At 41.2% G+C, this 20,574-nt stretch overlaps 2 protein-coding genes across 2 annotated transcripts; one reads left to right on the top strand and one right to left on the bottom strand.

The window, feature by feature from the left end:
* Positions 1–994: 994 nt before the first annotated feature.
* On the top strand, positions 995–18,845 carry rassf4a (Ras association domain family member 4a). The gene is given in 12 exon segments (XM_076742265.1): positions 995–1,042; positions 1,045–1,082; positions 6,682–6,750; positions 6,890–6,965; positions 14,129–14,235; positions 14,784–14,860; positions 15,749–15,918; positions 16,354–16,455; positions 16,536–16,587; positions 16,681–16,802; positions 17,746–17,843; positions 18,630–18,845. Coding segments are annotated over 12 exon segments (1,029 nt in total). The 3' UTR covers positions 18,700–18,845.
* Positions 4,125–5,869, bottom strand: LOC143328394 (C-X-C motif chemokine 10-like). The gene is made up of 4 exons (XM_076743504.1): positions 5,782–5,869; positions 5,448–5,577; positions 5,243–5,326; positions 4,125–4,659 (listed from the first exon to the last, which is right to left on the bottom strand). Exons 1-4 carry the CDS (start codon positions 5,846–5,848, stop codon positions 4,527–4,529), a joined length of 414 nt encoding a protein of 137 aa, XP_076599619.1. The 5' UTR covers positions 5,849–5,869; the 3' UTR covers positions 4,125–4,526.
* Positions 18,846–20,574: the final 1,729 nt, after the last annotated feature.

Raw genomic sequence — 20,574 nt, 5'->3', positions numbered from 1 at the left:
ACCCTTAACTGGGGCTGTACTATCAGCCTCATAATGATCTCTGGTCAATTAGCAGCAGTGACCTGACAACAGAGGAAATGAACGTCAGTATTTCCAGTCCACTTCCACAAATGTTCCACCGACTTTGTCAGACCCACATCCTTCAGAATGAGCTGTTCTCTGTGAGGGAAGTTATTCAGCTGCTGGAACAACTTACTTCCTCTGTGCTTGGTATATCATAAATCCTATTCAGACAGAGGGGGGGGACTTCCTACAGTTTGCGTTTCCACCCTACAATAGTTTCCTAGATGGTAGATCCAGACTCAAAAACAGGATGGGTGAAATAAATCTTAACAGGTTACAGAGACCTCTTCCTTTACTGCTGAGCTGGAAAAAAGAACAGGATAAGTGCTTTAGTGGAGGGTGTGCTAAAGAAATCTGATTTTCAAATTTACTCACAAAACAAAAAGGGGACAAAGAGAAGATGAAATAAAGCACAACAAATGTAACACAAAAGGGGATACTAATAATTCAAGCATGATACGGGGAAAAAAAACACTAGAAGTAAACTCTAAAATACAACTTCAATCAGCAATTTACGGAATTAGTTGAGAAGGATCAATCAAATCCTCCACCGTTTGTCGATAATGGCAAATTGTCATTATAGAGGTGGATGTCCTACATGAGGATTTTGCATGAAACACACCTCTAACCTGATTTTTCTTGTAGATTATAGGTCAAACTAATGGAACTAGTAAGATTAAGTTTAACCTAATTGTTATCTGAGCTGATGTTTGTCATTCATTGAGCAGTGAATTTAAGAATGTGCTGTGACTGATGAAACTGAGGCAAAGCCCAGAAGCACCTTGATGAGGAGAGAGGTACGCTACCCTCATCTCTCCGCCCCGCCCACGCTAAACTCTGATTGGCTGAAGCGTATCATTACGGTTTTCTATTGGATTATCTCGTTGTCAATTTCATTTTCCAGCTCTGAATACCGCACGTCCGAGGAGGCATGAAGGCTGATAAGGAACGGTACGCGGGATATATCGCTGGTGCTTATACGGATACACGGAAGAAGACGGAGGACACACTCTGCTATGGTAAGACCCACCTGATCAAATTCTCTGCAGGATATTTTTAGACGAAAGGATCAGGAAGTAAGGAAGTTTACTGTTGCAAGCATGTGGTTAAACCCTGAAAATGACATTATGTCCAGACGAAAGGAGATGTTCTGAAGTTGCATGCCGGTTTCTAACGCTGTAAATGCAGTTTCTTGCATTTCGGCATTACTGAACGGTATGAAACTTTCCTTTTTTTGTCCGATTTAATCTGCTGTGCTCCTATAAAACTATGTGTTAATTGCAGTAATAGCTGCAGTAGAAAGACATGATTCTTCAGCAAGTGAATTGCCGATAAATGTCGGTCTCCGGTTTGTGTTTAAATGTAGATGTTTGTAAAAAATGTATTTTTGCCAAAATGGACATTGTGTGCGTCATTTGGAGCTCTCCTGGACGTTTTTACGCATGGGAATGAATTGTCTTCGGGCGCAGCTGCCAGAGTTGGTGCGATAATTGGATACGCATCTCGCGATGATCAAACCAATTAACAGACCTGCAATGAAGCTTCTTTGTCCACCGAGGGAGTTTACACTCCGAGGTAACGCGTAATTTAGTCTCAAGAGAAGAGAAGAGACAGATTATGTAAATTCACCTAAATCTGAGCATCACCCACAAGAATGACCACTATCTTTTAAGCACAGCTTCAAGCCTTTGGTCTGTCTGCTGTGCAGCATGTGCAGTGGCTGAATAATTCATAATAATGGTGACAGACTGGAATCCTTTAAGTTATGGAATATTTATACAGCCATTATTATGCATGAATATGTAGGAGAGATAGACTGACCATCCCATTATGCACCCACTTTGTCATTAGTTTCCTTGGATGAAAGTGGGGGTGGGCAGAGGTCACTGAAAGGCTGAATCTTCACCTGAAGATACGAAGAGGAGCAGCGGTGTGACAGAAATCTAAAATACTCTTGTCTCCATCTTTCGTGCTCAGTGTTCATTGTTTAGCTGAATTTGCACCTCACCTCCCAGAGATCACTTCCCAGTCAGACAATGGTGTGGTCACTGTTTCCTGGTTTTTGTGGTGGCCATCACTGCTCATGCAAGCATTTTTTTTCTTCCATTTTTTTTCTTAAGGAACTTCTGTCTCAGCTGCAGGAAATGCAGAAGAATCACTTCCTGTGCACCAGAACCTATTCTTGGGAAAGATCTACTTAATGTGCTTTTAAGAGTAACAACTAACAAGGTTTGGTGAATTTAATTTTCACCCTTGTGAAATTCATCAGGAATGGGTCAGGAATAGATGAAAATGAGTGTATGAAAGAGGAACTACATATATATATATGTTAAAAAAAATCACACATCACTACTTAAACTGATTAACCTCACTTCTTTATCATGTGATAAAATTATGCACTGCAACTAAATGGATCATCTCAGAGTACTGAGAGTCCCGACCAATAGCTCAGATCAGCTCTTCGGAGTGAATAAAACCCATTCACTGCCCTGCAGGCTCCGTTCCTGCAGGTGGTGTCAGAGATCATAATCCATGTCAAAGTGAACTGTGTCTCTTCCATCACTGGGCGAGACGGAGCGATGCACTTTACAGATGTAAATAATGCACTAGGTGGCAGCACAATCCACTGTTCAAATGTATACTTGCAGTATCATTTTGCTTGAAACAGTAAGCTGTAGTCAGAAAAGGCAGAAAAGATGTTCTGGCATTGTTAATGAGATTTAATTTCCCTCATAATCTGCTGGCTCTTGAAGTAGGTTTGAATAACTGCTAATTTTCTCAGTTCTGTCAACAGAAAACCTCACAGTTGTCAAACCAAAGCTCAGACTTATAATGTAAATATAAATACTCAAAATTATATTCCTTGTGTCCGTTTATCTTTCATTTACGATACTACAAACATAATATATTACCTTTGAATACATTACAATCAATAAACAATCACTGCCCACTGCATATTGATGATTCCTTACTTTCAATCATGTGGTTGTTTGCATTGGGGAAAACAAGAAAATGCAGTAGCTGATAGCTACTATTAAGATTTAGGATATTTTGTTGGCGAAAGCAGTAGTTTGTAATAATGAAGAACTGTTACGCAAATTTGAAGTGGAGTTCAACAGTGATGGAAGTATTCAGATACTTTACTTAGGTAAAAATAGCAATACTAGGCATCCAGCTGCTTTGTTTTTATTCATCGATAGCATACAAGATATGAAAAGTCCCTTAAAAGTCCCAGCCCGGCCTGTGACAAAGGGAGCCTTGTTCAGCAGTTTACTTTCACTTTCCATATTACCACCAAGGGCTGTCAAGCATTGAGTGGTGAGGGGACCTCATAGCCGTGTTGCAAGAGTCCACATGTCAGTTAGGTGTTCAGGTGGAAAACAAACAGGTCAGCACACGCTTGGTTAGGTGCCTTCCGTTGCCCATATTGATGTGGGTGCATGGTAAGAATAAGCAAAAGTATTGCCTGTGTGTGTGTGTGTGTGTGTGTGTGTGTGTGTGTGTGTGTGTGTGTGTGTGTGTGTGTGTTTGCTCTCTCACAGCTCCATTGGGATCTATCCTGTCACATGCTTTACAAGAAATCTCAGAGCTGGCCTAACGCTCATTTACAAGCCATCATAAAATAGTCACTTTCAACTGTCCACGCCCCGATCACCTGATCAGACGTCTCAGTTGTGCAACACCAGCATGTCCATAAAGGTTTTATAGCAATTGTGCCTGTGATCTGCACAATTAACAGTATTGTGTTTTCCAATACGCCTCCAGTATGTGCTCCTACATCCAGTGGTCACTCTAGATTTGTGCCATGGGAAGATACATTTGTACATATAATACAGCACACAGTCTCTCATGATATAGCTTTGAGCTGTTTGTGCACATGTTTTGAGTGAGACTGATGTTTGCTTTGTGACTGCCGCTCAATGACTAACATCCTGTCGTTTATTAACTAAAGCTGAAACTGTGGGTTAAGTGACCTCACATATCCTGTCATGGAAGTGATTCCCATCATTCAGTTCTAAAGAGTTTTAAGAATAAAGAGCACACAAGGTCACACAATTGTTCTGGTACATTTATTTAAAAAACATTGTCTGAAAAATGCCTACATTTATATAAAAATAAATAACCAACTCAAGCTCTTTAGCTATCTTCTCCAGCTGCATACACAGAACTACACATGAACAATATATTGACCATTTAACAGCATTTTTAAGATATAAGTGTTAACATTTACAGTATAACAAGCCTCCAGGGCTTAGTTTTCAACATCACATCAGTCACTTGCACAGCCCCCTGCTGCTGGCCTAGAAAGGGAGCTTGATTTGCAGCCCAGAATTTTAGGGGAGCTTGTTGTCTGAGCTGTGTGATCGCATGCTGGGTGGCGTGGACTCCACAGTGTGACAAGAATTAGCATTTACACACTTCTCTCCGTGCAGTAGCTTCCTCTCATTTGTCAGGCAGGGCGACTATTGGGAATTTGAGGATGAGGCTCTCCTGCTCAGGCCCCGGCTCCTCTGTCGAGACCGCTGGCGCTGACCTCCTCTCCCTCGCCTCCTCCTCCTCAGGCACAGCTTGACATCACGACCCAACTTATGAGCTCTAGAAAACACATGCAGAAGAACAGAACTTTAGCCTGTAGGCCTGTGAATTGATACTCTTGTAGAATCAGATATCTTGTTGATTACAGTGAACTTGGCCATAGTCCATTTCAGGATGGTCAAATATTTAGGTACAATATATTTGTGGCATGAATAGCTTTTCTGGAAGGACCCATCATACACACTGAGAAGGGAAAACATGAAAAATGTGGATTCTAATTCTAAATTAGTTGATTACCACTTTCTGAGAGCCACTAACCGACAAGTAGCAAAACATGTGGAGGAAGAAAAACTGCTCAACAAGGTGCTTTGTTGAGACAAGAACTGGCTTGGCAGCAAATAAGATACTGTTGGCTGCGATTTACAGGAAATATTATGACGGGTGGAATCCCTCTATAACCGGTCAGGACGCTCATCTTAAATATTCTGCAACCTGTCATGTAATAAGATTATTGCATATTGCTGTTGTCATGTGCAAAGGTTATTGCAGAGTTTCGTTTTTTCATCATACTTGTGGTTGACAAAGCTATAGTATCCCTCAGGCTGATGAAACCCTCACAGAGGCAACCAATCAATGCTCTCACCTGTTCCAGCAGCGGATCAGCTGTTTGCCCATCGGTGCCTCGGGATTCAGACACACTGGTTCGTTGTTGCTCCGCAGTGTCACTCTGGAAAAAACATGCAAACCCACACATTTAGTCACACTTATCTGTGTGTGTGTGTGTGTGTGTGTGTGTGTGTGTGTGTGTGTGCATGAATGCATGTGTGTCTGCAGGATCTTGCACTCACATTACTGTGACTTTGTCACAGCTGGGGCTTTTTGAGTAGACCTGGAGCTCTTTCAGCTGCCCTCTGACTCCCGGTTGCGTCTGTGGACACAAACATCTCCCTGGCACAAACGTGCTGTCTGACTCTCTCACTGCACAGACACAGACACAGTAACAGGATTACAGGTTAATTCAATACAGAGCAACACGAGCAGAGATTAAGTTACTGCAAGTTCACATGCTCAGAAAGCTTTGGTCAAAATAAAACAACGCTTTTACTGAATCCAGGCTTTATGAAGGAAAAATACACACACACACACACACATATAGGCATGGATGAATCTGTTGATTCTTACCTGTGATCAGGACACAGCAGAGGCTCAGGAAGGCGAGCTGGCAGACTGAGCGAAGAGAAAGCTTCATACTGGAGACAAGCTGAGCATTGACACTGAGCCCCTGAGCCACATGTTGCTGTTTTATACTCTCGCTCCTCCCCCAGCTCAGTCAGAGCTGGGCTTTCCAAACCAGGAAATTCCCCATGGCACTTTCCCTCTAAAAAAACCAAGACACAGGGATCAGGATGCAGGGATCAGGGACACCATTCCTCTGGCTTAGTCAGAAAAGACTTGACACCCAGAAGGACACAGTGATTAATAGCTTTCCTTATTATTTTTAGTATTTTGGTTTCTTTTCCATTGAATTTATTGCACTGAAAAGGACAGTGATGTTGCAGACTGGTTGTTTCTTCAGAAAAATCGTTTCTAATCATTATTGTGATGCTAATTGTTTACAAGATGCTTGCCACAGTGGCTGGAGGTGTCCTTGAATGATACAGAAGACACAGGGCTGTTTTCCGGGCTTTGTCCATTGCCACAACATGTTTCTTCTATCAGCCTGCTGGCTCTGTGTCAGCAACACCACGTGATTTCTCCAAATTCCTTGCCCCTGCATTTAACTGAAGCCATTAGTCCAAAACATCCTCCCTATCCTCAAATTCTATCAGTAATTAAGTATGACAGCACAATGTACGTTTTTGATGTTTTTGAATCATTGTGTTTGTTACATATTTCTATGTGGTTGACCATCGTCTGTTTGTGGTCAAAGGAATTTTCTCCCTGGAAATAATTAGGTTATCTGTAGAAGCACATTATGATTATTCATGTCAGCTGAGCCATTGGTTTGGTATGTACAGTGTTACAGAGATAAGACAATATTACTGCCATTTTTAATGTTTCTCTCATGTTTTTCTGCCACAGCTGGGCTCGAGTCAGAATGGGTGAGCACCAGACCTACGTGAAGCTCAGTGAAGAGAAACTTATACCAAAGTAAGTCCTTTCAGTTCACTCACTGCACAGTAATTATGCACAATGAAGTAAATCACAATGGTGATTACATGTGTTAGATTTCAGTGTGTGAGAGCTATGAGCGCTAATCTACCATTTGTGGTCCTGTGTTCATAATCAGGTCTGACATCTTGTCTCTGCTGAGGACCTACAACTGTTACCATGAAGGGAAAAACTTCCAGCTGAGGACTCGTGAGGTAAGACAAGTCTCAGCTGCAGACATGTCACCTGACAAGAGACGGTGCTGGTGGAAATAACAAAAGATAAAGAGGGAGAGTTATTGACACTTGCTCGCCAGTGGGTGTGGGCGTGCTGGATTGCAAGATATACTTGTGAAATGGGTCGCACACATACCAAAACTGGAACCAGTTAGACCAGCACTTTGAATCTCAGGCGTGTAATGAGGACAAAAACGTGAGACCAAACAAGCTTCCAATGTGGCTTCTGTTCTGAGCACAGAGCTGCGACTCCCGGGTTCTTTTCCAACATGCCAAACGGCTGACAGACCACAAAAAGCCCCCTTTTCCCTCAGAATGAAAATGGAAATGGAAGGTGGGAGGGAGGGGTCTTAGATTTTCGTCATATACACTAACCACTCTGCAAAGTATTTCCACAGTAAACGTTTTGCTGTTGTGGTGCGTCTGTAAAGCTGCTTGCAGGAGCTTGGTTATTTGTTTGATAATCATTCTATGGGTTTTATGGTCGGGAGTTCCCCTTTGTGTTCACCAGCAGGTTTTTGAGAGCGAGAGAGATGTGTGTGTGTGTGTGTGTGTGTGTGTGTGTGTGTGTGTGTGTGTGTGTTTGTGTGTGTATGTGTAGGGTGTAGGGCAGGGTGGTCATGATCTGTCCCTCTTTTTGTCCCAACAGCCAGACCCACTACATCCTCTACTTTGGGAAAATCCCCCACATTCGCAGACATAACATGCAACATACCCATATATAATAGAGGGACTAATGATATCACAATATTGATGTAATATTAACCAAAAATAAAGATGCAATAGCTGAACCTCTTCAAGAGGGCCATTTTTGTTGATATTTGATGAGAAGCGGAACTCTGCTCATTATATCCGCTCATTATAGAGAATGACTCAGCACATTGCATTACACCACTGTCACTTGTCATTGGTCATCCAGAGCTTTTATGTGGGATTTTAACAGTGTGCCCTCCTTTAACTTAGCTGCAAACACAATTCAACAAAAACATGTTGCTTCACTAATAGCTAAATAGATTCAGTCCCAACTTGTAGAACAGCCTAAATATTTCCCGGGTGTGAAAGCAGTGACAGGAGGCTGCTGCAGCTCTCTGTGTTATCGCTCAGGCTTTGCGAGGCTCCAGCTTGACGAGAAATGTGGAACACAGACAAATAAGGAGTTAAGGGTCTCAGCCAGAGCAGGTCAGTGACTCACTTTAAAGTGGCAATGACTCATTCATAGAAGATCACTTCCTGCGATCTCTGTCTGCCTTTTCAGTTAACTTATAGCTTGTCTGGAGCAATATATAGCTTTGTTCATAATCGAATATTACAAATGTAACAGTATCATAGCAGCCTCTTGTACACTGTTTTGACCACCTTGCCAGAATTGAACAAATTCTGCATATATTATATAAAAACCTGTTCAGTCTATTGTAGCTAAAATACTCTTCCTCAAAATGTACATGGTGCGCATAAATTAGCATAAACTAGGCACTGTAATTACATACGCAGGAACATTTGATGGGAACAGTGGGCTAGGGCACTTCAATCCTAAATCATACTGTGCTAAATGTGGTGATATTGGGCAAACTATTTCTGTATGTATTGTGCAAAGACAGCATTGTTGGCTCAGTCTAGTGTGACTGAAATGCTGCATTTGCTAGCAAAAAAGATCTTTTTTGTTATTGCAGCTGCAAAGCTGCACCAACACAATGTGATGAACTGAAATCCGATGCTAATGAATAAGAAATCTGTCAGAGGAAGAAAAAAAAGAAAATTCTTTTATCACTCTTCAATTTGCACTGTAAAAATGATGTTAAGTCTCATGTCAGCGTCTCTTATACTAAGTAATAACAGATACAGAGTACTTCACCTTTTGTTTTTTTAACCATTTCCTCCCATTCAGTCCTTCTCCACCTTACACGGTGATGTGGGTGCAGGCTGAGCTTCGGCAAGAATGACAAGTTTTCGCAAAAGTCCTAAAATCATTGTCTTTACTCAAAAATACAATCAAGTCACAATTTCAGGCAACCTAAGCTGTCGTTGAGATTGAAGGTTCATTCTTGACCTTGGATGCAGCAGCAGACAAAACGAGCTCATCACCAAGTCCGTCTGGGGATTTCAACCTCAAAGCAACATGGATGAGACGTCTTTAAAGCACTCAGAAAAATCGACCATTCTTTGACAATTAGGCATCATCATCTGCTGAGGATCGAAAGCTTCAGATCAGCTACCAAATGAACTTTCCTGTTACGGTATTCTTACTACAGAATACATTGTGCTAACATGGTGACAGCTGTGGTGGTGTATTGTACATATGTCACAGTATAACATGTGGTCAAAGCTCTTCTTGTGTAAAATTCTCTTATTTTCTTGTTCTAATAATTTACGCTTGACATGATTTAGCGACATTGCTAGAACTGATGGAGTGAGGCCAGAGGTAACTCAAGAGTGACCCATTAGATGTTTTGTGGATTTCAGGGACAAAGAATTACTCAGCGGTGACATTCTTTGGTGTGAATGAGTTCAGATGAAAACCAGCCATAGACGTGCACCATCATCTCCAGACAGAGGTCATAAACTCCTGACACGCCTGAGAATGTGTTTTGATTGTTCGATGAAGTGTGAGGAGGTAAATGGAGAGGCTCCGAGGACTTACAGGTGTTGTTTTAAGACTACATCATGTCTTTGCACTGCAGGTGCAGTCAGGTGACGTGTGTTAGTCATGCTGTGATGTTGTGAGTGGAAATGTCAGGTGCTTTGGCTCGGAGGTTTAGTGCCATCCGTGGTAAACTAACCCAGAATCTTTGAGGAGAAAACAAGCACTAACGTGTGCCAGTAGGTGATGCTGATTCCTGGAAGTACTTTCTCTGCTCACTGCGCAGACTTTGAGCCAGCAGTGATTCACCATCTTGCTCAAGAGCACTTCAGCATGGCAGATTTGTGCTAACAGGGCTTAGTTGTCTGATTAAAGGGGTGTCATTTTTGAAGCACCCCTGCAACTAAATAACCTGTTCAGATAATAGTAGATAATCGTCAAACGGGTTCAGGCAGGAAACAATGGGCTCAGTAAAACACAACAAAGGCTTAAGGTGTTTGCCTGTGCTTGTCCACTGTAATGACTTCAATTATCAATCCACCCCTATGTGCATGCAGCTCCCCCTAGTGGTTGTATCAGCTGCTTTTTTTTCACCACTGTGACACCATTGACTACCTGTAGGTGGCAGTGTGGTGCTGAGCTTTTTTCGATTTGAGGCTTACTGCAAAAAATATATATAGATATGGTCTTGTTTGGTTCTGTAGCAGGGGTAGAATTATTCAGATCTTTCAGTTGAAGCAAAATTGTATTATTGGCAAAATGTATGAGTAGGAATTAAGTACCCATTGAAATGTCCCCTGTGAATGTCATGTTATTACATATTCTATCAGTATCACTGATGCTTTGACATGTTAGAGGTGTTTGTGGTATATCAAAGCAGATAATTTTGACAACTTTATACACTGTTGATGTTGGGGGGGGGGGTTACATTACTTGCATCAAAATATTCCTAAAGCACCAAAAGTGCTCATTATTCATAATATCCCATTTCAGAATAATCTATATTATTTTACTGGATTATAGTTATTGATGCATTATTGTGTAAGCATCATTTTAATGTTGCAGCTGGTGAAGATGGATCTAATTTTAACTACTTTATGTTCTGCAGGGTGGATTGGGATCAGTAAAGTCTTAACTGATAATGATACTCCATAAATTACTTTTGATTTATTTGTATTACTAATCTGAATCTGCAAAGCAAGTAGTAACTAAAGTTATCAAATAAATGTAGGGAAATACGAAGCACAGTATTTCCCTTTGGACTGTTGTGGAATAGAGGTATAAAGTAGCAGAACATGGAAATAAGTACAAGTACAAGTACTTCAAAATAGTACTTAGGTACAGTGCTTGAGTAAATGTTCTTTGTTACTTTCCACCTCGGGCTAATAATATGGTTTATATGTGACGAATGGTCTGAAAATGAAATAGTAATTTAAACTGTTGGAGTGTATAGTAGCATAAAATGGAAATACTCAAGTACCTTAATATTATACTTAAGTACAGTATTTGAGTAACTGGCCTGTAGACACCACCCCTCACAGTCTTTTAATGCATCTGTAGACACAACTCTGGTAGTTGCATTTCAACTTTGGCTACAACTAATGATTATTATCAGTTAGTCTATTGAGTGTTTTCTCTATCAGTCATTTAGTATCAGAAGTATCAGAAAATAGTAAAACTGTCTCTCATAAGTTCCCAGAGCCCAAGGGGATGTCTTCAAATGTTTTGTCCAAAACCAAAAAGGATTTCCTGAAGAAAATAAAAATCAGCAAATTCTGACCTTTGAAAAGAAAAGCTGGAAGCAGCAGATATTCCTGCTGATGAATGACCTGAAGGATTCAACAGCTATTGAAATGATCATTTTCAACTGAATTTGAGATGTAACGATCTTCAGCTCTTCTGAGGAGAAACCTTAGAAACACAGAATAAACATTTGCATCATTGTTTTAGTGTTTTATTAGAAACTATATCCTTTACATCTTTACAAAATATTAAAGAATGTAAACATGTAGACTTGAGTCCTCAGTGCATAGAAATAAATAAATCTTCACTTTTCTTCAGAGCCATCATAGTAAGTCCCATCATACACTGCCTTCTTCTTCAACAGAGCAGGTCCTCCCACCCATGTTTGATTATGAGATACTCCATCAAAGTGCCTTCAGGGCTTCCCACAACAACAACACCTCTGTTCAAGTCCTTATCTGTCCAAACAGCCAGTCCACGGGGTCTTTGCCCCTGCAGTCTCTTTCTCGGCCCATCTTGAGAGAAAAATCCTCGGTGCTGTTCAGACTCAGGCTGTAAGGTCTGGAAGTCCTGAGTGTGCGGGGGGACCCGCGAGGAAGTGAGGCTGAGACGGAGAGCTTCATCTGAGCCTTTGAGAAGTGCCGCAGCCTGGGGGACCTCTGGAGTCTGACGGGGCCATAGCTCGGGGCCTCAGCAGCTTGGGCAAGGGCCTGGATGCTGGTCATGTAGTCCTCTAGAGACTGGGAGCTCTGGGTAGGTTGAGAGGATGAGGGAAGGACGGGCAAGTCCTCAAGCGTCTCAGTAATGGTGGGTAAGAGAGGTGGGGAGAGCAGCAACCGCCTGCTTTTCATTCTGGAGAGGAAAATAAATAGACTGATTTTAGATCGCAAATTCAACTTTCTGCTTTTAATTTAATGAAAATCTGTCACAGTCAACCTGTATCTGCTGTTTTTCAAGCACTTTCAGACTTCACAATGTTTCTTCAATTCCTTTACAGCCGACTTGTTGAAATCGCTAAGTTATACACCCTCTATGATAAAGAATAGCTGACGATGAAGAGCAAAAAGAAGAAGAAGCACTCTCACCTTTGATGCTTGAGTCGTAGGGTTGACATGCAGAGGGAAACAGAGTGATGTGTAGTCCGCTCAGTTGAGTATGACTGGATCAGAGCGTGTATCCAGGCTTTATAGCGGCAAACTGAGGCAGAGCGATTAACCACTCCTTCCAAAAATAGCTCTGCTGACCTTACTCACATCTCTCTCTGCGTGTGTGTATGTGTGTGAGGGTGTGTCCATGCCTGCTCAGGAAACTCAGGAGTGGCGAGTTAGCGAGGTTCAGTGGCGCAGCTGCTCCGAATGTTTATATTCCAGAAACAATGAAGCCCTGGGAGAAATCTGTCTCGACTCCAGAAACTCACTTTCTGCTTCTCCTCTCCTGTCTCTGACATATCAGCATTAAAACGACTGCTGCCCATTGAAAATGATGCTAAAAACTGACTGCATTCATCTCCAGTATTGTTATTCTTGCAGTAATTTGCACATTTCTCACTGGCAAGCCTCCTCTGGACCCCGCTGCTGTACCACTATGACAAAATGATTAGAAGCATAAACATATGGTAACCACAAGTTCTCCATGCAAATTCAATCAGAAGCATGAAAGGCATACATTTAGAGCATGACAGTTAGTTTAAATCCATAAACTGTTTGTGTATAAACACCTAAAAATCATGTGGCTCTTGTGGCAATCTGAGGTGTCAGCTGTTTGTCCTGTGTCCTCAGCGGTCACATGATCCGAGACGAAGGGAACAGCATTTCTTCAGGTGCCTTTTGATTAACTGAAACATATTTTTGATTTCTTTGTCAGACAAATTGTTCATGAATTAATTCACCATTTATCTGTAGCTGAGTGAAGCCAAATGTTTACGGACTTCTAAAACTCTCACATCCTAGTAGGATTTTCAGTGGAGGCCTGGTGCAAAATCACCCATTTGATCCTATATTGGGTACAGTATGCATAATATATACGTGTATGTGTACTCATATGTATTCTAAATACAGTGTGTTATCTTCTATGGGGGCATAATTAAATCGTTTCCACTGAAATTAAAACTCATTACTTTCGTAATACTTTTCCTTGACATTTACTTCCATGTATTCTGTGTGCATTAAATTAAAAAATCCAAATGCTGCAGGATAGCCACAAACTTTCAACTGACAGTGTATCAGACGAAGAATCTAGATTACAGAAATGGTCTCGTCTTACTCTAATCAGAATTATTCTGGTGTTAAAATCTCTGTGACAAATGGATTTATGGTATTTGTATTCTGGCGTGTTAAATTGGCGATAATCTAACTAGCAGTGATTACAGCCTGTGGTTACAGTCACAGCTGTAATATTTGATATAAAACTGGTTCAGCTGTGATATATGCACAGAAAACTTGACAGGCTTCACCCTTCATTCTAACATGCTACAGGTCTTTATGTTTAACATCTTAAACAACTCGCACAGCAGTTGGACCTAAAGCTAAATTTAGAGTTTCGATTTTGTAAAATCAAAACGCCACCTTCCCTTCCCTGCGTGTACGTGACCCAAAGCAGTCGCTCTCAGACGTGACTTCACCCTTGTACAGTGGAAAAAAACGGGTGGGTCAAACCTGACGGGACTTCTCCAAGATGAGAGGGTTCACCCTGTGAAAGCTGCGAGCGTCTGTGCCTGCACGTACACCTGATATTGAGCCGCCGTGGCAGGCGGCCAGCAGGATATCCCCTCTGACCACGAGTGCTGATAATTATTGTTAAATGTGTGTGCTTGTGTGTGCAGGAGGATGGAGAGCTCATCCTCGAGGGGTTGCTGAACATCTACTGGGGTCTGCGCCGACCAATCAGACTTCAGATGTACGATGACAATGAAAGATTTCGTCTGAACCGGTACAGCAGCCAAACTGACACACACGCCTTCATGTGCTGAATAAACAGATGTGGGCCTTGTAACTACAGCATTGTCAACGGGGACCTCACTCACAATAGCAGAGAGTCAGACTGTAACAGCTCACCCCTTTGTTCACCAGTATCCCCACCCTGTATTATTTAGTAAAGGAAACTGGGAAAACTCCTTTTACTTGTGTGGAACATAATGTTTGTACTAAAAATTTCCGACTCTGCAGGTCAATTATATTGGACATCTGTGGGCAAATTAATTGACATATTGATCAAAAAGATGATTGCAATGGCAGATGAATCTATAAGGGAAATATTCATGAGTTGCAGCCTTAGTCAGGAGTGCAGGAGCTGCTGTAGTGGATGTAAATGGGCCACTTCAGAAGGATTTGTTCCTCACCTCCTCTGCTGTGTCTTAAATGAAAAAGATATGGACTTTTGAATGCAAAGGACAGTGTTTTTAGCGTTTTAAATTGTATTCTGTAAAGACTGTCAGGAATGTTAATGTACAGTAAACACGTTTTCCTGTTTCCCTCCAGAAACAATAGATCTGCTGTGGTAAAGCAGTTAACAGAGTCCAACAATAACTCCCCGGGCAGAGAAAATGGACCTGCTGGTGAGACACATACACGTGCAGTCATTCTCTGACACACGAACACACACCTGCTGGATTAATATAGATTACACACACACCGTGAGACAGATTAGAGCTCCGCAAGTGTCTCATTCAGCAATTCCATTGTGAAGGTCGGCTCACGTGCTGAGCTCAGATTAGCATCAGATGCCATCCAGATCAGATCACAAGCACTATAAATAACCAAGGTTAAGATCCGTGGTTCAGCCATGCATCGGACATTGGCCTTTTGAAGCAGCGTTGTCACCTGCTGACATCTCATTGGTGCCGTTCTTGATGACAGATAAATAACTGAATTAACTGAACTGAACTGAACGAACATTGCTGTCGTTTTTTTTTTTAATTTTTTGATCCGCCTAACATTGGCACCTGGGTTGAAAACATGGCATGTTGTATGAGATTGGAAAAAATAACATCCACCTCGAGAGGCAACCTAAATGTTTATTTCTTATTTTATTTCATATTGTTCCAAAAAATATTTTAGCAGCATTGCATATTAGCACGAAATATTGGCAACTGATTATGAAATGTGTCTAAAATATTTGGTCAAATTCTGTAAATGAAATGAAATTTGTAAGAAAGCCCAACATGGCTGTGTCTTACAGAGTATAGAGGGGCTTTTATTGAACAAATTAACTGCCATAGTATCTAGACAATGACTTGTTTTTAACCTTGAAAACAAACTAATCTTCTCATACTATTTTTGATATGTTTCGGCATTGTGTCCCCCAAACTCCATCCATCCATACATCCTTCCGTAAAACCATCTGAAACGTTGCAGCTCACAATGGCCGATATGCTATATACAAACATGCAGCATCTGATGCATGTGGTAAGAGAGGTGTGTTTTTGTTTACATGCATCCCCAAGGTGGTGACGTGGGTGTTCAGGAGGAGGAGGACTCTCCTCAGCTGCTGAGGACCAGGAGCGATGCTTCCTTCATGCAGGTTCAGAGGAGGTCAAAGACACACACTGCCAGAGACTTGCAGCGCTTGCGCACACACAGGTTCTCAATCAACGGACACTTCTACAACCACAAGGTACAATGAACAGAACACACATACGAGCATGCGCATTAATGTATCCCGTTGTTGACACATCTCCAGGTGCAGAGGCGTAGAAGTTTCCTGTGCGGGTGTGCCTGTACTTGAGTTTCACAACAGTCTGCTGTGAGCTGATTTCATTAATGTGCCACACAGTACAAAGTTACAATGAGCTCCTTCATCAGTTTCTCCTCAACACAGTGTGTGTGTGTGTGTGTGTGTGTGTGTGTGTGTGTGTGTGTGTGTGTGTTGTTATTGAACAGATTCCAGCTGCAAGGATTTCCTTTCTGTTTTAGATTTCCTGTTCAAAATGTCCAAGGTTTTCATGTCCAAGAGTCCCTGCTCCAATCTGAGTGTCACAAGTGTTGATGAAACAAGGTCCCCAGCAGTTTGTGTCCTCTCTGATGTCATGTTTGTTTCTCTCGCCTCCAGACATCTGTATTCACTCCAGCCTATGGCTCCGTCACTAATGTACGAGTAAACAGCTCGATGACGACGGAACAAGTCCTCAACCTGCTGCTACACAAGTTTAGGGTAAGCAGTAAGTCACTGGTTACACCTCAAGGATCAGTTCAGCCTCAAACCAGAAATAATCTGTATTTGTGTCTTTTAAGGTGGAGAATAAATCTGAAGAGTTTGTCCTTTATATGGTGCACGAGTCTGGAGGTAAGGCCTCACTTTTGTTGTGTTTTTGTGGGTACAAATGTTGTGTTTTTGTGTGTTTGGGGTCAGTTGTTTTCTTTGTCTGTGGCCTTGTAGAAAGGACCCGGCTGAGGGACGATGAATACCCGCTGGTGGCTCGTGTGCTTTACGGACCATGTGAGAAAATCTCCAAGATCCTCATCACGGAGGCCGACCTGGGAGAGGAGGTCACTTATGATGTGAGTCTGGACCTCCTGCCATCACTCTCTCCATTCTCTCATCTTGTCAACGATACATGACCCTGTTCTAGTTTTTGTCCTTAACGCGGACAAACAATGATACAATGGAACAGTTATAGACAGTTGGGTTAAATTTAGCAAGCTGAGGAAAGATATCCTGTTTCGAGACTGATGTAACAATAGGCTAAGATGACCGACTGTGTTGTGTCTGCACTAATATAAATAAAACTATGCTATAAACTATGAATAAAATTGAAATCTCTTTCATATGTATCAACTCAGCGATACAAGATAGATGCTCAGTTCATCCAAATAACAGAAAAATAAGATCTTGTTTACCTCTCATGGTGTCAGCCATTGTTTTTTTTCATTTGTCCAGGTTTTGAAATCCACCTTTATGTCTTCCTCCAACACCATGGCAGTGAATGGGATTTTGCTTTTGTTGCTTAAAGCATGAAAAGATCATGTTTGAAATGTTGAAGAACAGAACGCGCTTTTGACAGATTTTATCAAACTGCTTTGCACTGTAAATACTGACGTCTATAAAAACTGTTCAGTGGATTATCCAGAGTAACAAGAAAGCTGGTTCTGCAAACAGATGTTCCTGTTGATTTTTTAAATGTTATTTTAAATGTTTTGGGGGTTTTATGTACAAAATGTATTTTTGTTTGTTTGTTTGCTTGTTTGATTGTTTTTTTTGTTTTCACTTTGTTGGAGAACCGAACCCTTTAAGATAGTGGTACAGCTAACCGTAATCCTCCACTAAAAAGTCAATCTTAGTCCGACTTGTTTAATCTTGTTACAATTTTTTTGGTGGTGAGAGAGAAAATAACTGTGAAAGCCATTTGGATGCGTGCACGTCTACAGTTTGGTTGCAGATATCATACAATCAACAACATGTGTGGCTCGCTCATGCTGATATGTTTCAATCTTTTGTTCCCAGGTTGCCCAGTACATAAAGTTTGAGATTCCAGTTTTAGACAGCTTTGTGGAGAAACTTAAAGAGGAAGAGGAGCGTGAGATAAACAAACTAACCAAAAAGTAAGTAAAGAGTGTCTCTACTCCACAAAGAGTTATAAAACCAGTTCCGTAATGCCTTATCTAGTTATCCATCTGTTTCATTATGTGAAGCCAATATGTGTGTCTCCCACCAGCATTACAGCATCAAAAGGAGAATGATGACAGTGTCTATGTGACACATTCATCATTCACTGAGTGCAGGATTGTGTAATCATCAGCTCATATGACTGAGATTTCAGCCCTGTGATCCTGACAGTGTGTATCTGTGCACTATGGTGACCATTCACTTGCAGCATGTGGGTTTAAACATATTGGTTCCTTTTTTTTTGCACACTCAGGAATATTATAAAATCTGCCTCTGGCACTCTTGTTGTAGCTGCTTGCATTAAAGGATACGTCTGGTGTTTGTTTTTTTTACATTGTTCTTATTGTCATGAAATTCCACAAAAAGACCAAAACCAGCAACGAATTGATCTTGCTAACAAGTATTGCTTTTGTTATCTTACTGCTCTGTGACATTGACTCCCACTGCCATCCAAAGACTATGAAAAACACATGAGTGAGCCACACCTCGCTGCTGCTGTAAATGCTCACTAATGTATATCAATCCCCTGATTAAAAAAGTCCCCACAGATTCACAGTTTACTCCTATTTGAGCAAAGCTTACTAAAAACAGCAGTGCCCAGCTGTTTTTAAAAAATGACTTACCCCATACTAAAAGTTACAAAACATATCTGTGACTAGTTTTTAAGCAGTAAGACTTAAATCTTTATACCTTTAATCATGTGTGTTTTCTCACTTCTGCAGGTACAGCGCTCTGAAGTCTATGATTCAACATCAGCTCGAAGGCAGAGCTCACACCAGTGACAGAGTATGAGCCTTTCTATGTCTATGTACTCTAATGTAACGTGCGTCTGTGTGTGTGTGTGTGTGTGTGTGTGTGTGTGTGTGTGTGTGTGTGTGTGAGAGAGAGGAAGGGGTGGGCGCAGCACTAATGGTTGCTGATTTACGATGGGAACATTTCCAAATGCTGTAGTGAATGTAGAGGTAAAGGTAAAGGGGGAAAAGTAAAGGCTGCAGTAGAACCATATCCTACACCAACGTGCTTCTGCTTTTAGAGTGACATATCTCAACAGTTTGTATGATCTGTTTTGTTAATGTTATTACAATGAAGTGTATCACTGCTTTGATATCCCTGCAATTAATATATTCACATTTTGTATGACAATTCTTACTGCAAACATGGATGTTTATACAAGGTTTTGATAATGTTTTCTCTGACTTGGACCTTTTGTTTTTGTAATAAAGCAGTTTTAGTGTGGCCTTTATAAATGCTGTTGGATCTCTTTTGACACCAAACATAATACCCAGGTCGGACTTCCCACAAAGAAAACAGTCGTCTTTATTATTTCCCGTACTTCCACGGTGACTGGAGCAAAGATTAGCATTGTTCTTCTGAGTGACCCTATTTGCCAGCTTGTTCCCATGAGCTTCTTGTGTATGTGTGTGTGTGTGAGAGAGAGAGTGTGTGTGTGTGGACTTATCAACATTACACAATGGGGGTATCCTGAGAGAGGAGGGCTGTTCCTTTTTCCCACAGTTTCACAAACAGCAAGATTGTTGTAATAATTGGTGGACCGACCCTGGCTTTAAACATTGACCCACAGTCAGTTGACCATTATTGTTATTTGATTAATCACATAATAATAATAACCCCCCCCCACACACACACACACACACACACACTGAGGTCAGCCTACCACTACCACCTTCATATGTCTGCCATGAAACAAAAAGATGAGATTTCCTGTTTTCTTTATACAGTTAAATATTAGATTGTATTTACCAGTGATGTTTAAAAGCCCTCTGAACACTGACAGAAAGCTCTTGTATGAGAAACAAGTTTAAGCAAACTGGCTTCACAAAGTGCAAGAAGCTTGAAAAGCTTGTAAGCAACAACAATCCAGAGACTGAAAATACGGTTCTGGGAAAACAAATGGCCTTTCCCTGAAAAGGATGAATAAATTGAAACAACAATTATTTCTTTGTTGTACAGCTGAAAATGAATCATGTTTTAGCAAACGTCATTATCATCTGAGCTCTGGCGACATTGTGTATTTTTAACTGCAGTGCTTGCATTGTGGATGCAGCTGGATCCGGATGCAGATGCTCTAAAAATAAGGTGCACCACAAAAATGATGCAGCTGCACGTTTGATAAGCAAAACAAATCTGTTGAACGTTAGTGGCGAATTGAAATCTGTAGCTACACAATCCTGTTTTTCTGTCCAGATAATACCATTGTGGAGGTACAGTAGGTGTGCTGTGTCTAGTTCATGGGCTCCTGGAATCAGTCCTGCTTGATGATTTCCAATATTGCTTAATTAAGGAGTTACCCCAGTATAAATGGTAGGGCTAAAATCTCTGACTGTATATCATCATATCACCTATCCCAGTTACCTTTTTTTTATCCAGATACCTAAAGAAGCATCATTCAACCCAGTTCCGTCCTCCTCTCCCAGCACACAAGCTCCTCTCTGTGCAGACAACAGGACTTGGAACATGCAACAAAATATATAATATGTAGTGTTTGAGTCGCCATGGTGGGATGGTGACTGTGGCATCATCAATGAAAATGGACAGTAATACTTTATTGTTTTCCTTTTTCCTCAAACTAGAATTACAAACTGTTTCGGAAAGTTTGAATGAACAGCGGCAAATGCAGCACCTCATATCACATAACACGTGAAAAAA

This window comes from Chaetodon auriga, chromosome 11 (genome assembly GCF_051107435.1).
Source record: "Chaetodon auriga isolate fChaAug3 chromosome 11, fChaAug3.hap1, whole genome shotgun sequence".
Lineage (NCBI taxonomy): Eukaryota > Metazoa > Chordata > Actinopteri > Chaetodontiformes > Chaetodontidae > Chaetodon > Chaetodon auriga.
This window is presented reverse-complemented; position numbering and strand designations above follow the sequence as displayed.

Excerpts from the sequence above, each read along its gene's own strand:
- LOC143328394 (XM_076743504.1), bottom strand. The coding sequence starts at position 5,848 with ATGAAGCTTTCTCTTCGCTCAGTCTGCCAGCTCGCCTTCCTGAGCCTC. Across the intron at positions 5,578-5,781 it reads CTGCTGTGTCCTGATCACAG|TGAGAGAGTCAGACAGCACG; the intron begins GTAAGAATCAAC and ends GTGTCTGTGCAG. Across the intron at positions 4,660-5,242 it reads CTGATCCGCTGCTGGAACAG|AGCTCATAAGTTGGGTCGTG; the intron begins GTGAGAGCATTG and ends TGTGTTTTCTAG.